This window comes from Elephantulus edwardii, unplaced genomic scaffold, assembly GCF_000299155.1.
Source record: "Elephantulus edwardii isolate Elephantulus edwardi_28Jun2011 unplaced genomic scaffold, EleEdw1.0 scaffold00001, whole genome shotgun sequence".
NCBI lineage: Eukaryota > Metazoa > Chordata > Mammalia > Macroscelidea > Macroscelididae > Elephantulus > Elephantulus edwardii.
In genome coordinates this window covers 46,596,334-46,615,294 of record NW_006399751.1, presented here as the reverse complement: position 1 = coordinate 46,615,294, position 18,961 = coordinate 46,596,334, and the positions used below count along the sequence as shown (strand labels likewise).

The 18,961-nt window shown below is 36.2% G+C and overlaps 1 protein-coding gene across 1 annotated transcript in view; it reads left to right on the top strand.

The window, feature by feature from the left end:
- Window positions 1–18,961, top strand: part of HAT1 (histone acetyltransferase 1) — a 53,965-nt gene that overhangs the window by 5,073 nt on the left and 29,931 nt on the right. Inside the window, exon 3 of the mRNA XM_006878837.1 lies at window positions 14,642–14,717. Within this exon, the coding sequence (XP_006878899.1) occupies window positions 14,642–14,717 (76 nt within the window). The remainder of the gene's footprint in view (window positions 1–14,641; window positions 14,718–18,961) is intronic.

Below are 18,961 nucleotides of genomic sequence, written 5' to 3'. Positions count from 1 at the left end.
GTTGGCTTTTAAGCTTCACGGGATATAGCCAGACTGATTTCCCAAGTACGTATTCCCAAGGAACCTGGATAGTGCAATGTTTAAAGCATTAAACTATTAACCAGAAATTCAGTGGTTTGAATCTACCAACTGTTCCTTGGGCTTTTATATTTATTTTCATACTTTTTTTAAAGTTTATATTTGATATATAATGTGGCAGTCTGCTTTTGTAACGATTTACTCTTTTAAACTCATCTTGAGCAGTTTTGCTGTTTGGATTCCACAGTAGTGGGTTTGTACACCACTGTATTTGAATTCTGGTTGCTCCATCTCATCACCAACATTTGGTGGTGACAGTTTTTTAAATTCCAAGCATCAAACTTGGTATGTAATGGCATCTCACTGTGGTTTTAATTTTTTTCTGATGACTAACAAAGGAGTTCTGATGGCATTGTTGTCACATGCATGCCTTTGCATCAAACTGATCCACAGTTGAAGCTCCAGCGTCTTTTCAGAGGCAGTAAATCACAGTAGGAAGGAGACTGCCCATCCTACTCCTGCAGAGCAGCTAGTGTATTGATTCAAATTGTGGGTCTTAGTGGTGAGGAATTGTGCTACCATTGCAAGGGTATGCAATCTTAATTCACCAGCTTCTCAACGGGAGAAAGATGGGTGTCTCCTCTGGTGTGCTTTGGTTCTGTTTTAATGATACACAACAACAGCAACAATGCTCTTAAGCTTTCTTCTGATCTCTCTCTCCCATTATACCCATTGACCATTTACATGTGTGTATCATTATTTCATTTTCTCCCCAGAGCTTTTCTCCTTTTTAAAAGAAATTGAGTTGTCTTATAATAAATTATATGCGTTCTTTATATGTTTTGGGTGTAAGAAGTGCTTTGTGCCGCATATAACTGTTAGGTCTAGAATTCAAATTATGTCTATGGTATGAAGAAGGAGATTGGTACATTTTCCCCCTTGTCTTTTCCAGGTGGATAGCTGTACCAGTAGTACTATCTTTGTTAATGCTTTAAATGAACTTTATAAATTGGATGTTTTCAGGCTTTAAAATACTCCGTTGAATTGTCTTCTGCCAGTATCGTGCTGTTGATTATTGTAGCTGTGTAGTGAGTCTTGAAACCAGTGCAAGTTCTTTTCTTGAGACTCTGTTGATTGTGTCTTTTTAATTTCTTTAAAAACAAACTAAAAAACAGTTCTGACATTTTAATTCATATTACAATATAGAAACTTCTAATTATAGTATATCATTGTCTTCCAGAAGTATTTAAGTTTTCTACTTCATATGTACTTTGTTAAATTTATCTTGAAATATTTCAGTGTTTTTGGATGTTATGATGATAAAGCTTTTATTTTTATTTTTCTAACTTTTTATTATGTCTATATTTGCATTCTTTGGGAGAAAGATGGTTAATTTCCTCCCATGTGATTTACTGCTTCTGAATACCTGCTGGAGAGTTATCCATCAGTCAGTTCCAAGTCAAGTCAGCAACATGATGTTTGAATAGTTGTACTTATACAATCCTTTTGCATATTATTAAAAACATGTTCAGTATTCCTTTTAGTCTGTGCCTTCTATTTAATTTTCTTTTTTCCTTGACTGGTTAAGACCTCAGGGATGAGGAATAAAAATGGTGGCATCAAACATCCTTTCTCTTATTCTTAGTCTAAATAGGAAAAACTTGCACTTTTATCATTAAGTTGGATGTTAGCTGTAAGGTTTTCATATATACCTTTAATCACATGGAAAGCATTTTCTTCTGTCTTGGCAAGAGTACTTACCAGAGAACACTGTATTTTTAACATTGAGTTTCCTTCGTTGGCTGAAATAATCGTATAATTCTTTTTACATTTTATTGATGTAGTGAATTACATTGACAGGCTTTTAGTTTTTGCATTTTTAAATACCCGTATGCATGCACAGTATATTGTTCTTTTTTCTATTTTGCTGAATTCTGTTTGCTGATAGTTTTTTAAAGATACTTGCAAGTATGTTCTGTGATAAGGATATTGGTTTTCATTTTATGTCTTTGTTGGATTTTGATGTCCAGGCTTTGCTGATCTCATAAAATATGCTAGGAAATATTTATTTGCTGATCATGTAAGGCTGGTTTTAGTCTATCCTTGAGTATTACATAAAATTTACCAGTAAAGCTTTATGATCTGAGAATTTTTTTGTTGGAGGGTCTATAATAAATCTTTTGCTAGATTGAATGCTATTCTGATTTTGTTTGTTTTCATGTCACTTTTTATATGCTTGTCAAGAGAGATTATATCATATAACTTGGCATAAAGTCATACTTTTTCATAGCTGTGTAATCTGTAGTCCCTTTTTGGGAGTGTTAATAATTGCAGTGTTAATTTGTATATTCTCTTTTTTCCATAATATTTTCAGTGATTTATTTTCTCTTTTTATTTCCTTTCTATTTTCCATCTTTTAAGTATTCTACTTTTCTTTATTCTTTTTACTTTAGGTTTAATTTGCTCTTAATGTACAGGTTTATATTAATGGTTTAAACATTTCTAATACTAGAATTAAAGTAAATTTACTTCTAAATAAGAATTTTATTACATTCTATCAATTCTGATGTTTTTATTATCATCCTTTGTGTTTTCTTCTTTCACCCATGGGTTATATAGAAAAGTTACTTAGTTTTCCAAATACTTGGAATTTTTCTAGCTGTTATTGTTCTGGTTTCTCATTTAATTGTGTTGAGATCAGAAAACATACTTTGAATCTGATCCTTATTTTACAACCTAGCATTGTCATCTGTTTTGGTGAATGTTCCAGGTACACTGGGGAGTAATTTGTGTTGTATATATGACTCACTTCACTCATTGCCCCACTGTGTTTGAACCCACTCGTAGCTGGCTGTCTAGTGGGTTTTCAGAGGCTGTAAGTTGAATGGAAGGCTATTGCCCATCAGTCTTCCTCAGTGTATCTGGTAGGTTTGAATTCCTGGGTTGACAGTGCCTGTTTGCACTTTTTACTGATTTTTCTATTGACTATATCAGTGACAGCAATTGAGAGGGGACTGTGGAAATTTTCCAACTAATTGTGGATTTGTTTCCCGTGCTTCGTTTATTTTGAAGCTCTCTTTGATAATGGTTTTGTATAGATTTAGGCTTGTGTCCTCATGATGAATTTTTAATCATTATTAAATATTTGCCCACCTCTATTTTGAAGTCTGCTTGTTCAGATATTAAATGGCAATGACAGAGTTTGAAACATGGGAGAAATAGCAATGTGTTTATATACTGATGCCAAAGATCTGTAAGGGAAGGGTAAAAGTAGCACAGAAAAGAAAGGGGGTGTTGATGAAGTGATACCCTTAATAATGAGAGAAGAAAGGATTCATTCACCAGTAGAGGAATTAACTATAGCCAAGAGCTTTGGTACCAGGAGATGTACTACATTGTGCAAATCTTCAAGTCACCTCTTCAAAGTGCTGAAGAACAGTGATGTCAGTTTGAAAACTAAGATGCACCTTATTCAGGCCATGGTTTTCTCAATTATCTGCTATGCATCAGAAAGCTGGACAGTGAATAAGGATAACAGAAGAACAACTGTTGGCCATTGAGTTGTGGTACTGAAGAGGGGCACTGAATATTTCATGGACTGCCAAAAGAATAAACAGTTATGTCTTGGGAAAAATGTAGCTTGAGTGCTCCTTAGAGGCAAAGGTGGAGAAGTTTTGTTTGTCTTTCATACTTTGGACATGCAGCTAGGTGAGGCTATTCCTTGGAAAGGACATCATACTTAGAAAGATGGAAAGTTTTATCAAAAGAGAGTAAAACTCCTAATGAGATGGATTGACCCATTAATGGGCTCTAGTATGCAAGTTCAAGGTGAAGCTGAGGAAAATTAAACCGAATCCACGGGAACCAAAATATAACTTTGAGTCTAACTCACCTGAATTTCAGAACCATCTCAAGAACAGGTTTGAGGCCTTGAGCACGAATGAGCGAAGACCAGATGAGTCGTGGAAGGATATCAAAGATACCATCCAAGAAGAGTGCAGACGTTATTTACAAAGACAGAAGAAGAAGAAGAAGAAAAGACCAAAATGGATGTCAGAAGAAACTGAATATTGCACTGGAGCACAGAGAAGCCAAAGCACAAGGAAGAATTCAAGATACTAAAGAGGTGAACAGAAGATTTCACAAGGCAGTGCGGGATAACAAAGTAAAACATTACAATGAAATGTGTGAGGAGTTTGAGTCAGAAAACCAAGAGGGTCGAACTTGCTCAGCATTTCTTAAGCTCAAGGAACTGAAGAACAAATTCAAACCTCGAGTTGCTATAATCAAGGATGCTTTAGGCAGAGTACTAAATGATCCAGGAGGTATCAAAAGAAGATGGAAAGAATATACTGAGTCATTGTATTGAAAGGAATTGGCAGACACAGAAGAATTTAATGAAACAACATATGAGCAAGAGCCTATGGTGATGAAGGAGTTCAGGCTGCTTTGAAGGAAATAGCAAAAAATAACCCAGGAATAGATGGTATACCAGTTGACATATTTCAGCTAACAGATGCTGCCCTGGGCGTGCTCACCACGTTGTGTCAAGAAATCTGGACAACAACCACTTGGCCAGCTGACTGGAAGAGATCTATATTTGTTTGCATTCCAAAGAAAGGTGACCCAACATAGTGTGGAAACTGTAGAACAATATCGTTGATTTCACATGCAAGCAAAATTCTGCTGAAGATTATCCCAAAACGACTGGAACAGATATCAGCAGAGAACTGCCAGAAGTCCAGGCTGCGTTTAGAAGGGGTCATGGTACTAGGGATATTGTAGCTAATGTCAGATGGATATTGGCTGAAAGCAGGGAGTACCAGAGGAATGTCTGTCTGTGCTTCATTGATTATGCAAAGGCATTTGACTGTGTGGACCATAACAAACTGTGGCTGACTCTGAGAAGAATGGGAATCCCAGAAAACTTTTGTTCTAATGTGAAACCTATACTTGGACCAAGAGGCAGTCGTCAGAACAGAGCAAGGAAATACTGCAAGGTTAAAAATTGGGAAGGGTGTACACCAGGGATGTGTCCTATCTCCGTACCTTTTCAACCTGTATGCAGAGCACATTATCCGAGAGGCTGGGCTCTATGAGGAGAAGCATCGCGTTAGGATTGGTGGAAGATCTATCAACAATCTGCGTTATGCAGATGACACAATCCTGCTCGCTGAAACTGAGGAGGACCTCATGCACTTACTGCAGAGGGTCAAGGACTACATCCTTAAGTATGGACTGAAGCTCAATGTCAAGAAGACAAAGATTCTCACCACTGGACCAATTGGCAGCATCAGGATGGATGGTGAAGAAATTGAGATTGTTCACAGCTTTAGTCTGCTTGGCTCCACAATCAACACTCTTGGCACCAGCAGCCAGAAAATTAAAAGACGTATTGCAATGGGAACGTCTGCTGTTAGGGACCTCTCTAAAGTACTCACGAGCAGTGGTGTGTCTCTGGAGACTAAGGTGTGTCTGGTACAGGCCATGGTCTTTGCAATCACTTTCTATGCGTCAGAGAGCTGGACAATGACCAGGGAGGACAGAAGGAGAATTGATGCCTTTGAGCTTTGGTGTTGGAGAAGAGTGCTGAGGGTACCATGGACTGCTAAGAAAACAAACATTAATCCTAGAGTGGGTTAAATCTGGCTGCTCCTTGGAGGCAAGGATTCTGAGGCTTTGTCTGACATACTTTGGTCATGTTGTAAGGAGAGACCGGTCCTTGGAGAAGGACATCTTGCTTGGCAGGGTAGAGGGCAGGCGCGGGAGGGGAAGGCCCTCTGGGAGATGGATTGTTTCAGTGAATGGGGCAGTCGGGATGAGTGTGTCGGAGACAGTGAGATTGGCATAGGACAGAGCAGAGTTTAAGGGCTGTTGTACATAGAATTGCTATGAGTCGCAAGCGACTCAACGGCACATAACAACAACAGTGTGTCTGAGATGATGAGGATGGCACAGGATAGGGCAGAGTTCAGGTTCGCTGTTCATAGGGTCGCTATGAGTGGTATGTGACTCCAGGGCACCTAGCAACAACAAGGAGGGTGGAGACTACCATAACAAGAAGAAAGCAGAGAATGTGAAAATAGCTGCAATGAGTTAGGTATAGAGGTGGTAGTCTGAACAAATTTTCTTTCAAATGCTTTTTTTCTTAAGTGAACAGTCATCTGGGTAGAAGTTTATTGCTGAAGAAAGGTACAGGAGGTTTGAGGAAATAGTCATATAAGTGAGTGGGAGAAATTGACAAACATCACAAAGGAACTATTTGAACTTAATATTCATGAATATAGTGAAGTCAGCAACACCCAGCTGCAGTGGTACAGCCTGTAAAAGCCGTATAGTTCAGATTTAACTATAGCTGAAGTTTTACCAGACTGATTTCCCAAAGATTGGAGCAAAGGAGTTGAACATGTTTGTGAGAGAGCAGTAATACTGATAGATCATGGAATGCTATGCTGGAAAAGGACTAAAATGCATATATGCAAAAGGGCTTGAAAGTGAAAGGTGATAGAATGAATGTCTTCAATTCTGGGAAGGGGAAGAATTGTTGGAATTAGATCATCAAAGTAAGCTAGGTTAATGAAAGCACATAATGCTTTGAATACATGTTCAGTTTTGGGAGGGGCAAGAATTGTTGGAATTAGGTTATCAAAGTAAGCTAGGATAATAAGTACATAATGATTTGAAGTACATTTATGGTGTGTAGTTAAAAATTCTAGACACTCAAATTAATTGCCGTCTAGTCAGAACTGATCTTCCATTGGGCTTTCAAGACTAAAAATTGCATGGGAGAGGATTATCCATCTTCTGGGAAGCTACTGGTTGGTTGAGACCTCATCACTTTTAGGCAGCACAGCTCTTTACAGATCACACCAGTTATTGCTGCTAAAGGATATGGTTAGGTACTGTGGTGTCAGAAGCCTTGAAAATTGGCTTCTTTTGTTCATTGTATTAATTGTCATTGGGGGCATAGTCTAGCTACCTAAACTCCAGGCATACGGTTTTGTATATCATCAATAGCTGTGGGTAAAAGAGCACTTTTTATACTCTGAGAGAAAGTGGTAGAGAGAGGATGAAGATAACATGGTCTAACCAGAGGAACCCTGGAGATGGAGCCACAGTTGTTTGCGTGCTGAATGATTGAAGGAAAAGCTGACTTGTAACTGCTCTGAGATAAAGTTTACAAATAATTGAAAAAACCACCAGTACATTTGGCTACTGAACTGAACCTGGACTTTCACTGATTGAGGAATTGTGTTTTGTTATTGCAGGACTAAACCTGGACATGGATTGTGAGATACTCTTTGTCTCCCCCACTCCTCAACCTATTTCCCTAATAAATCCCACAACTGAGAGTAAAGTCTATGAGTCAAGTTGCAACAAACACTGGATCCAATGATTAGTGGAAATAGCTACAGGAACATGTGAGATCGCATATCTTACCATGTAGCAATATGTATCGTGCTATGGATATTTTATTGTTGGGGACAGTTCCCCTTTATGAAGTGGGTAGAAGTCACATTCGGCCTTCTGCATGTTGTATCTGCTCCTTTTGCGACTACTTAACTACATACCTGCTCAACTACAACTCAGAGTAACCTTGTGAATGAACACTTGTGCCATTCTCAGCATGAGCCATTGTTACTGTGTTAATCCATCTTGTTGAGTCTTCCTCTTCAAGGTCTAACCCCTCCTGATAGCATGCTCAGATTATATGACGCACTGTTTCACCAGCCTTAGAACTCCCATTGCACTTCTCCAACACAGCAGCACAACTTAAAGACACCAATTCTTCTGTTCTTTTTATTGATTGTTCAATTTTTAGATGCATAGAATGAATTGAAAAATCCATGGTTTGAACCATGTGCACCTTAGTCTTTAAACTGACATCATTACTCCTTAGCACCTTTCCCAGTATGACATGTTTTTTTATTCTATTTTCTTTTTGATTGCTGATATCAAGGGTGTTTATTGAGGATCCAAGCAAGAGAAAATAATTGACAAGTTCAGTCTTTATATGTCCTGATCTTGCCTCTTGTCTAATAATGAAGATTTTTGTGTTCTTACTAAAAATGTAATTTACATTGAAGGCTGTAGTCTTTGATAATCTGCAACAAGTGTTTCAAGTTCTCCTGGTTTTCATTCAGCAAGGTTTGTGTCAACTAGAACAATACATTAGCAGAATTGCTAGAAATTCAAACTGAATTTAGAAGGGGCCATGGTACCATGGATTATTATAGCTGGTGTCTGGTGCATCTTGGCTGAAAGCAGAGAGTAGTAGAGGATGTCTGTGCTTTGTTGACTGTGCAAAAGCATTTGACTGTGTGTAGATGATAACACATTTTGGCTAATATTGAGAATGGGAATCCCAGGACACTTAATTGTACTTATGTGAACTCAGACCTAGACTGAGAAGCTGTTGTCTGACTAGAGCAAGGGAACACTATGGTATAAGTCAAACATGCTTGTGTCGGGGCTGTATCCTTCATACTTTTTCACTCTTTATGCTGAGCAAATAATTGACAGACTGGACTTTATAAAGAAGAATGGACATCAGGATCAGAGGAAAACTCAACAACATGCATTTTACACAGATGACACAACCTTGCTTGAAGATAAAGAATAGAATATGCCATATGAGGCTAAAATACAGTGAAGGAAAGCTTCTTAAAGGAAAACATCAAGGAGCCAATAGAGGTTAGTTTAAAGATTAAATTTTACAAATTATGAAGTCACCGAGAAGTAGGTCTGATTTAATGATGGAATAGTGACAGTGAAAACCAGGAGCTAAATTCTTCAAAGAATGGTGGAGAGATATTTGGCATGAGTTTCAAAATTGTGTATTCATAAAGTATGTTGAGAGAGAGGTCAAGTGATGTAGGGAGTTGCACAGTTAACCCAAAGATTTTACCTCTGGTGATTGGAATCCACTGGGAGCGCCAAAGCAGAAAGATGGGCAGGCAGGCAGTCGTCTTCCAATTGATTTACAGCTTTGGAAACTGGCTACCAGGTCAGCTATGAGTCAGTTTGACTCTATGGAAATGTCTTTATGTAAAGAAAGGCATTCTTCTAAAATGAGTAGTGAGAATACTTGTCCTGTAAGTGGAAGGTATGGAAAAAGAAAAGCAGTCACTACTTCAGAGAGCCTTAAGAAAAGTCTTGGCTTGGAAGAGAATACTGTTAGAACCAGAAGGCACAGGGGAACATTCAAGAAAAGATTGGAGGTAGGAAGAATTTTATTGATAGTTGACTGGTCATTTCATAGTGGCTACAAAGAGTCGCTGAGGAGTGGGAGATGACGTCAAACTGATTTTATACAAGTGTGTAAGGTGAAAATCCAGTTAATTAGAAACTTGACTAAAGAATATGAAAGGATAAATTATAATTTCCAAAGTATTTTTTTAGAATTAATTTTACATTTGTTCTTGTTGAACACAGACACAGGAGAACATTCAGCAACATTTGTGCAACATATGTTCAACTAAGTTGTTAATTACATTAAGTTGTGCATTCTCATATTCTGAGTTCCTCCTTCATTAATATAAACTCTGCCTGATAAGCTTCCATTCTTAACCTTCTTAGAGTTGCTCTTGTCAGTTTGATCCCACATAAATCTTAAAAGAGCACAATGCTCAAGGTAGATATTCTTTATTATTTAAGCCAATCTGTTGCTTGGTATTAAGAAGACTAAAGTTTTGGATCCTTTTCATTTAAGGCTTAAAGATGAAAGCAGTAGATTTAGGATTTCAAAAGTATTTTGTGAGCCTGAGACCTTTAATGTTTGCAGGTTGGTGTGCTGCTAGGAATCTTGACAGAAGCACATTAAGACCATACCCTTATTCCTTCTAGTATTTATTTTATTGTATACGTGTTTTTCTTTCTCTTACAGAATTAGGGTTTTGGTGCCCTCATCTTTTTAGTTAATTATATGCATTGTGAACATTTTCTGTGTTACCAAATGTTTCTCAAGAACATGATTTTTATAAAGCACTTTATTTAGTGTAACTTAGTTGCCTGATGGATTGCTTGCTTGCTATATTGTTTTGCTGGAGTAATTGCATAGGAAGGACTTAAAATTTTAATATTTGTAATAACCAGTAGAAAAGTTCACACTTTGAGCATATTATGTTCTCATGTCACATGGTCTTATCCAAATGATTCTGTCTAAAACTTATTTGACCAGTTTTGTACCTTAAAAAAAAAACAACCAAGTCTTGTACCTTAAGAAAACCCATCTTCATCTATAGAGAGAGATTACCTTTAATGGCTTTGTGAGGATTAACTGCAGTGCCTATGAAATTATCTTTAGTATATTTCCTGGCATATAGTAAAAGTTCAAATGACCCCTAATATTTATTGTGTCTGGCTGTTCCTTAAAAGTACCACCAGTGTTTACTCAAAAACGTGTACAAAAAGTTCATAGTAGTTCCAAAAGTGGAAATAATCCCAAATGTCCATTAACTGGTGAATTATATATAAACCAATGTGTTCTATCTATACAAAAATGGAATAATATTGAACACAAAAAGATGTAAAATACTGTTAGATGTTACATAATATATATATACCTGGCTGCAGGACTTCTGTTCAAAGGGTTGCTCTGAGTCATGATCCACTCTGAGGCAATCAACAACAAATGAACAAGCCACATATTACATTTGATATAAAATGCCCCAAAGAGGCAAATTTTACAAATTTAATTTTGTTTCTCTTAATTATTAATTAAGTTTTGAGGATTTTTTCATGAGACTAGAAAATGCACACATTTACCCTTTAATATAATAAAAGGACAAATCAACTTTCTTTTTGTCCTCAGTTCCAATTATGTTTTCTTTAATCTAGATTTTTTTTTTTTGCATTAACAGCACTCAATGGAAGAGATAGTTCCCATTCTAAACTGCTGTAACTCTTGACTACTGATTCAAGATTTTTGACGGCTGCTTTAGAAATACTGTTATGTTGAAGGTTATAGTAAATGAGTTCCACGTAATAAAGTAATATAAAACTAAATTGATTAGCTTCATGAAATTCATAGCATTAATTTTGAAGAGTCAGTTGAATTAATTGAATTTAGAATGTAAATTTCATTAAATCCAAACATTAAATACCTAGCTATACATTTATTTCAAGTTATTTAGGTTTTAGCTCATTTCTCATAGCCTCCCTTCTCCTATTTAAAGTTACTTTTTTCTGGACCAGGTTCTGTGCCGAATAGTAAAACTTCACTAATAACAGCCATTGGGAAAAAATGAATGCAAATTATAGCCATGGTTATTACAGCTAGGCTTTTAACACTTTTTTTTTCTTTTTTTGTTTTTCTTAAATTTTTTTTTAATTAAGTTTTATTAGTTTTAGTGAACATTTACAGAGATTTTGGGTTTTCATTCATTCATTGTTGCACTGTTTTCTCCACCCTCCTCCCCAGTTCGTTCTTCTCCCCCCCATGTCTGTTTTAATTGTCCAGTTGCCACAGTGCTTGTCGAAGCCAGTTCTGATTAATCTCCTTTGTCAGTGTGTCCTTTGCCATTCCCTATCTCTCCTCCCTGAGAGAGACTTCACCCTGATTCATAAGGAAAAGGGGATGGCGTATTCTCTTAGCTACTTCCTGCTGAAAAGGGACGCTGTAGGTTTCAGGGTGAAGATCTTCTCTCACTACTCTAAAGGGCCCCTTTGGCAGTAGGAAACACAATAGACTATTATGGAGATTGATTTTGGAAACACTTTTCTTACTTATTGCTTTTCATTTTTCCTAATCTCTCTTTAATCTGTCACTACCAGAGTACTGTATAACATGTAATAGCAGTTTGAAATTAATTGGTTTTCACAATTTCTAGAAATTTTCAACCATCAAAAGGTGTGTTGTATTTTTAGCTTAATAAATCTGGATATATTAAGCTGAATTCTTCCTATTTAACTATTAAATATTACAGATACAATTCTTTTGTTCCACTTTCTCAAGTCTTAACATTTTGTGCACACTTGGTGACAGAAAAATTGTTTATTCATTCATTACTTAAATTCAACATTCGTTAATGTTTATTATACTTGCTTTTGTTGTTAGGTACCATCAAGTCAACTATGGCTCATAGCCACCCTTTGAACAACAGAGTTAAACCTAGCTCTATCCTGTACCAGCTTCATGATCTCTGGCATGCTTGAGCCCACAGTTATAGTCACTATGTCAACCTAACCTTCTTTGAGGGTCTTCTTTTTACTTTTCCATTATAAGGTCTTTTTCTAAAGACTGGCTCCTCTTGCCATCATGCCCACAGTATATGAGACAAACTCAGTATCCTTGCCTCTAAGGAGCACCCTGGTCACATTTCCTCCAAGACAGTCTTGGGTTTGTTTTTGTTTTGTTTTTCAGTCTGTGGAATGTTCAGTACTCTTGAGTACCACAATTAAAAGGCATCAATTCTTCTATTATCCTTATTCATTGCCCTACTTAAAGGTGCATGGGGAAGCAATTGAAAAGACCTTCCTTGGATCAGGCAGGTATTAGTTTTAAACTGATACCGTTGCTCTTTAGTATCCTGGAGAAGTCCTTCACAGCACATTTTCTATACATGTCTTACGATTTCTTGACTGCTCATTACAAAGATGTTAATTGTGGATCCAAGTAAAATGAACTCATTGACAGCTTCAAATCTTTTTACTTATCCATCATATGATCATCAGTGGTGAGGATTTTTGGTTTTCTGATGTTGAAGTGTAATCCATCTTTAAGGATCTTCTGCAGCAAGTTTTTAAGAATTCTTTATTTTGTCCAGCCAAGGCTCATCTCCATAAAGTAGGTTATTGAGTCTCCTTCCAATCCTGATGCCACATTCTTCTTTATATAGTCGATCTTCTTGAATTATTTGCTCCAACCTACAGATTGAATAGGTATGGAGAAAAGATATAACTCAGATGTACCCTTTCCTTATTTTAATCCATCATGCAGTCTTTCTTTGTTCTGTTCAGACAGCAGCTTCTTAGTGTAAGTATAAGTTTTTGCACGAACACTGTAAAGTGTTTTGAGATTCCCATTTTTCTCAACGCTTCCTAGAATTGATCCACACAGTCAAAACACTTATATAGTCAGTAAAACACAAACATCTTTCTTTTAAACATACATTAGTGTGTACATTTTGGTGAATTTTGCACTTGTTGCAGAAGATCAAGGAATGCAGCCTTTGTTATGGACACTGCATCTCAGTGTCAGGAAAACAGAGATTCTTCCCACTGGACTGATAGGCAGTGTCATAATGGATGGAGAGGAGTTTGAAACTGTCAACGACTTCTTGCTTGAATCCACAATTACCATTCTTGATACCAGCAGTCAGGAAATAAGATACATTGCCTTGGGAAAATCTACAGTTAGGGACCTTTTCAAATTATTGAAGAGTAGTGATGTCATTTTAAAGACTAAGGTGCATCTGATTCAGGCCATAGTCTTTCTGATTACTAGCTATACATCTGATAGCTGCATAGTGAGTAAGGATAGCAGGAAAAGAATTGACACCTTGAGCTGTGGTATTAGAGAAGAACATGAAACATCCCATGGATGGCCAAGAGAAATATTTCTTAGGGTTCAGCCAGAGTGCTTTTGGAAGGCAAGAATGATGAGATTTCATCTCACATACTTTGGACTTGTTACTTGGAGGTGTTATTCCTTGAAGAAGGGAATGATGCTGGGAAGGTTGGAGGGTTGGAGAAAGAGAGGAAGAATGAATTGACATGGTAACTGCTGCATTGGGCTCTTGTGTGTCAGGAAGTGTGAGGATAGCACAGGATAAAACAGGTTTCAGATCTTTTGTTCATAGGATCATTATGAGTCGTCGACTCGATGGCACCTAACATCACAACTTACAAAGTTCATATAAATTATTTTTCACACCAGATCTTTCGCATTTCCTTAACCCACCCCTTCTTCCACTCATCAAACTGTGCAACTCTATGATTAACAGTTACAAAAAAATTGGAGTTTCATTTACTCATTGATTGTTGCACATTTTCTACCCTTAGCCTGCTTTCCCTCTTTCCTAGTCCATTTTGAGAGCTACGCATTTTTAATCTACATCTTATCCTGTTTCATGTCAGTTAATTGATACATAAACTGATGTCATTGCAGCATTACTGTATTATGCAAATGAAGTGTGAGAATCTTTGCAAACTATTTAACTGCTTCCTACATTAGTTTTCCATGTGTGGTGGCAGGTGGCATTATTTGCATAGATGTGTTATTTGCCAAAATGCAATATTTGAAATAACAGTCAAATAGGAACGGATGTCATTTAGCAGTCCAAAAAGCGATGTGATAGGATTTCATCAAACTTAGGTTATTTCATGTTTTCACAGGACTCCTTAATCAGTGCCTTTTTTGTTTTACTTTTTGCACTGTGTTCAAATATATAGAACATTAAAAATTAATCAAGTGGTTTGTCCATCATACATAGTTTCTTATTTTTAGAAACTGAAGCACTGAATTAATACTCTTAATTTTTATTATTCATTAGTCTCATGTAAATCATGAATCAGTATCAAAAAAATACTGACTTTAAAGTGAAATTTTTGAAATGCAAGTGTTTGTCATCTTTAATATCTGTATGTTTCTTACACTGTTTTTTCCTCCCCATTTAAACAGTTCGTTTTCCTGAAGATCTTGAGAATGACATTAGAACTTTCTTTCCTGAGTATACCCACCAACTCTTTGGGGATGAGTAAGTAACCTAGTAAAATGTTTGCCAGATGAGTATTTGTGGGAGGGGGCATGGATTCTTTATTTAGCTTCAGATAATCAGGTTTTCTTTTCTTTCCTATAATTTAATTTTAAACTTAGTCAAAAGGTTATCTTTTATATTGAGACACCAATCTGATATAAAAGACCCATAATTTAATAATGTCATTACACTAATTATCTAATGTTTACACCATTACAATGTAATGCTGTACTTGATTAGCATTGGATAATTGTTTATAAAAATTGATTAGCATTCTGATTTAGGCAGTTTGGTTCCAAAGTCAAACCCTCTGCTGTGGAGTCAGTTCCAACCATAATGTCCCTCTGTCAAGTGTCATAGCTATAATCTTTAGCAGATCCAGACATGTACATTCAAACTGTCAACCATTTAGTCAGCAGCTCTTTTAGTTAACATGCTATACCACCACAGCTCCTACTTTGTTTTGTAACTCATACTATTTCTAGAACCAAAAGCCATACTAATTGTGTCAAGTCAGTTACAATTCCTATTGATCCCATGTATTGGAGAGTAGAACTGCTCTCCGAGGATTTTGGATGGCTGTGAACTTTTGAAAGCAGATCACCAGGTCTTTTTTCCTAGGAGCCTCTGAATGAGTTTGGGTTTTTGGTTTGTTAATCCCTGTAACTAAATATTTACAGCTGGTGCCACCCAGAACCTCTACTTCTAGTAGAGCATGCATTTGTTTCTATCTTTAAAACTTTTTCTTTTTTGGGGGGAGGAGCAAACAAGTCGCAAGACTACTAGATTTTTATACAAGTGACATTGTATATGTTTCTAATGTGCATTTGTTTATGTGGGCTTGTAAAAAGCAAACATGGTAATGCAGGGAATTTGTTGCCTAGAACGACCCCCTTGTAATATTTTACTGTATTTGCTTGAATTGACATTCTTCTATAAATACATTGTTATTAAACTGTTAGCATTGTTGGTGTACCATTGAGTTAGTACTGACTCATAGCTGACCTGACTCTCCAGTGCGTTTTTAGAGGCAGTAAATTGCACAGGAGGATATTGCCCATCTTTCTTCTATGGGGCAGAGCTGTGGATTCAAACCATATACTTTGGATTGGCAGTGCAGCTCCTTACTACTTACCTGCCAGAGCTTCCTCATTAGATAGTAGGTTGTGAATATATCCTGATTTGTTACTCCTAAATCCATCTGTTGGTTGTTGTTGTTTATCATGGTGTTGGAACTGACCCATAGCTGGCCATCCAGCTTTCAGAGACCGTAAATTACACAGCTGGTGTGGTTCAAACCATGTGCCTTTGAGATTGCAGCACAGTTTATTACTACTTGACTACTAGAGCTCCATAAATTCAACAGGTTTCTTCTAAAAGCAGGAGCAGTAGCCTTAGTGGAATTATCAGGACTAAGAAATTTGTTTATTCTCTGTTGTTTCTTTTTTTCTAATAAATAAGCCTGTATTTCAAATTTTACCAGTTCTAATAATTTATAACAATTTTCCCCATGAAGGATCTAGTCTAAAATGACAAGCCACATTTAGTTGTCATATTTCTTTAACCTCTACAAATCTCAAATAATTTTTTAGCTTTTGTTTTTTATAATACTGACATTTTTTTAGATAATAAGCCAAATTTGTAGAATCCTGAGTTTAGATTTATTATCTTCATGATTAAAATCTAGCTAGAAAGATTTTTTCCAGTCCCATTGAAGGAGGTGGTATAGTGCATCCTCAGTGTATCACATCAGGAAGCCTGTAACAGTTTGTCCTATTTTTGGTTAACTTGAATCATTTAGGATACCTAGGTTTTCCTCTATGGCAAGGTTAATGTGTAACCTTACAGTACTCCTGAGACTGAAGATATTATTTCATAGCAGTCTTTCATGCTTTAGTTTTAGCATCATTAATGATTTTTGCCTGAATCAGTTTGTATTTTTTTACTGTGATCATAAAATGGTAATTTATAAGTCATTTTGTGTTTATTACTTGATATTCTACTGTAAGATAGTCTCCTCTTCCCCCTTTTCTTTTTTTTTTTTTTACCAGAATGGACCCATGGATTTTCAAAATAAAATGAAACACCCAGGGAATTATAATCTATTACTGTTAGTAAATTCTTAAAATTTTATCATAGATATGTATGTATATAAGTAGTGAGTAGGTAGTTATATATAAAAATTTGTCATTTTAATAATTTTTTAATATACAACCTCATGTTGCTAGTTACTTTACCATGCTGTACAACTGTCATCCATTTCCAGATGTTTTCTGTTAACTCAAATAGAAGCTTATCACCTGAAACAATAACTCCTCATTCCTCTTCTCCATTGACTCTGCTAACCAAAGGCTATACTAACCCTTCATATCTTTCTCACTTCACTTCTTTCTCTCCCTCCCCTGTCACTCCCATTCCAAAGTCCATCAGTGCCTCTGTGGGAGAAAGATGGACAATTGGAGGGTTAACTCTAAACAGTTACAATTCTGGCAATTAAAGAGCGTGTGTGCATTATTTCAGCACAGTATTTCCAAGGTTTATCCATGCGGCCTAGTGGTAAGAAGCTGCACTGCAATCCCAAAGGCACCATGTCAGACCTAAGAAAAGGCCTACTCTCTCTGTTGGTTGTGGAGAAAAGTTCTTGTTTCCTTCAGTATCTTGAGGCAAGGCATTCCCAGAAGATTCCCATATGCCCTGGCCATCCCTAGTATCAGAGAACTTTGTCTCACAGGGGCACAGTGTTGCATTGTCACTCTTAATCCTCTTAATTGGTTTATCAGATCATGGGGATCATTATATAGCTTCCACTTTATATCATATATCTGTAATTTTGGGGAACACAGTTCCATCCATGATATACAGCTTTTTACTCATTCACTAGTTAATAGACCCTTGGGTTGTTTTTACCTATTACTTACTGCATATGATTCACTGCATATGTTTGCAGTGAACATGGGGGTATTAGTCCATGCTTTCATTTCTTTGGGATATATGCACAGGAATAAAGTTGCTTGTTGATGTGTTAATATATTTATGTTTTTGAGGAACACCAACAATTTTCCCCAGAGTTTTACACCATTTTACATTTTCAACTAGAAATCCACAGAGATTCCAATTTTTTCGTGTTATCACTAATACTTTTAAAAAATAATAGCCATGATTTTGGGTGCAAAGTAAGTAGGATTTTGTTTGGATTGAAATTTAATTTCTTTAATTATTATTGACTTTTAAGCATTAGTTCATATGCTTATTTGCCACTTGTGTGTCTTAGAAGTGTCTCTTTAAATCCTCTGTGCATTTATTATTTGAATTGATTTTTATCTTGACTTACAGGAGTTCTCTATGTATTCTCTTAACATATTAAAGTTTTACCAGGTTGGGGGTCACCAGATATTTTCTCCTACCCTGCGGGTTAGCTCTTAACTTTGTGATAAAGTCTTTAGGTGTTTTCTTAATGAAAAGTCCACTTAGATGTCATTTCTGTGGCAGATACTCTTTTCCCATTGAATAGACTTTTCATTCTTGTAAAAATTAAGTTAGCTATAGATATATGAACTGTTAACAGTTTAGTTGCTTACATTATCGGAGATTCTACACGTAACTACCCTTGCAAGTGAACTCATTTTTTATATGTCCTTATCATTTATAAGGACACTTTTACTTGTTGGTGCAGTAATATCTATATTTAGTTCTGAGCAACCATTTTGCTAAAGGACAGTTGACATTTGATGTACTTTTTAAATAACAAGTATCTGTTCATGAAACAAACTTCTTGAGAATGTATCATTGCTAGTATAGTAGGTAAGGGATTGTGTGTACTTTTAAATAGTAATTACATTGTTATTTATATTAAAATATTTCATTAAAGTTTTTTAATTACATTTTTAGTTTTAAAATACATTTTGTTACAGTTTTCTGTTTTATTTCTTTCTAAGAGGATATTTGATCTCTTACTGCTCTTAAAAATCTTTTCCTATGGTAATATTTTAGTGGATAAAATCTAATGTTACAAATAACTATTTTTTACACATTCACCTGTCTGAATTGTGTAGTAATAAAAAGTGCTGAACTTGCTTACTACTGTCCTAAGAAAGGCAGTCATATAGTTGTTCTTCCTGACCCATGCATGACTTTGGTCTTAAACGTTACTACTCTCTTCTACTTATGTCATTTTTAGAATCCCTGGAGTGGACTATGCACACATTTTAATTTGGCAACAAGACAGAAATTTGGAAATGACACTA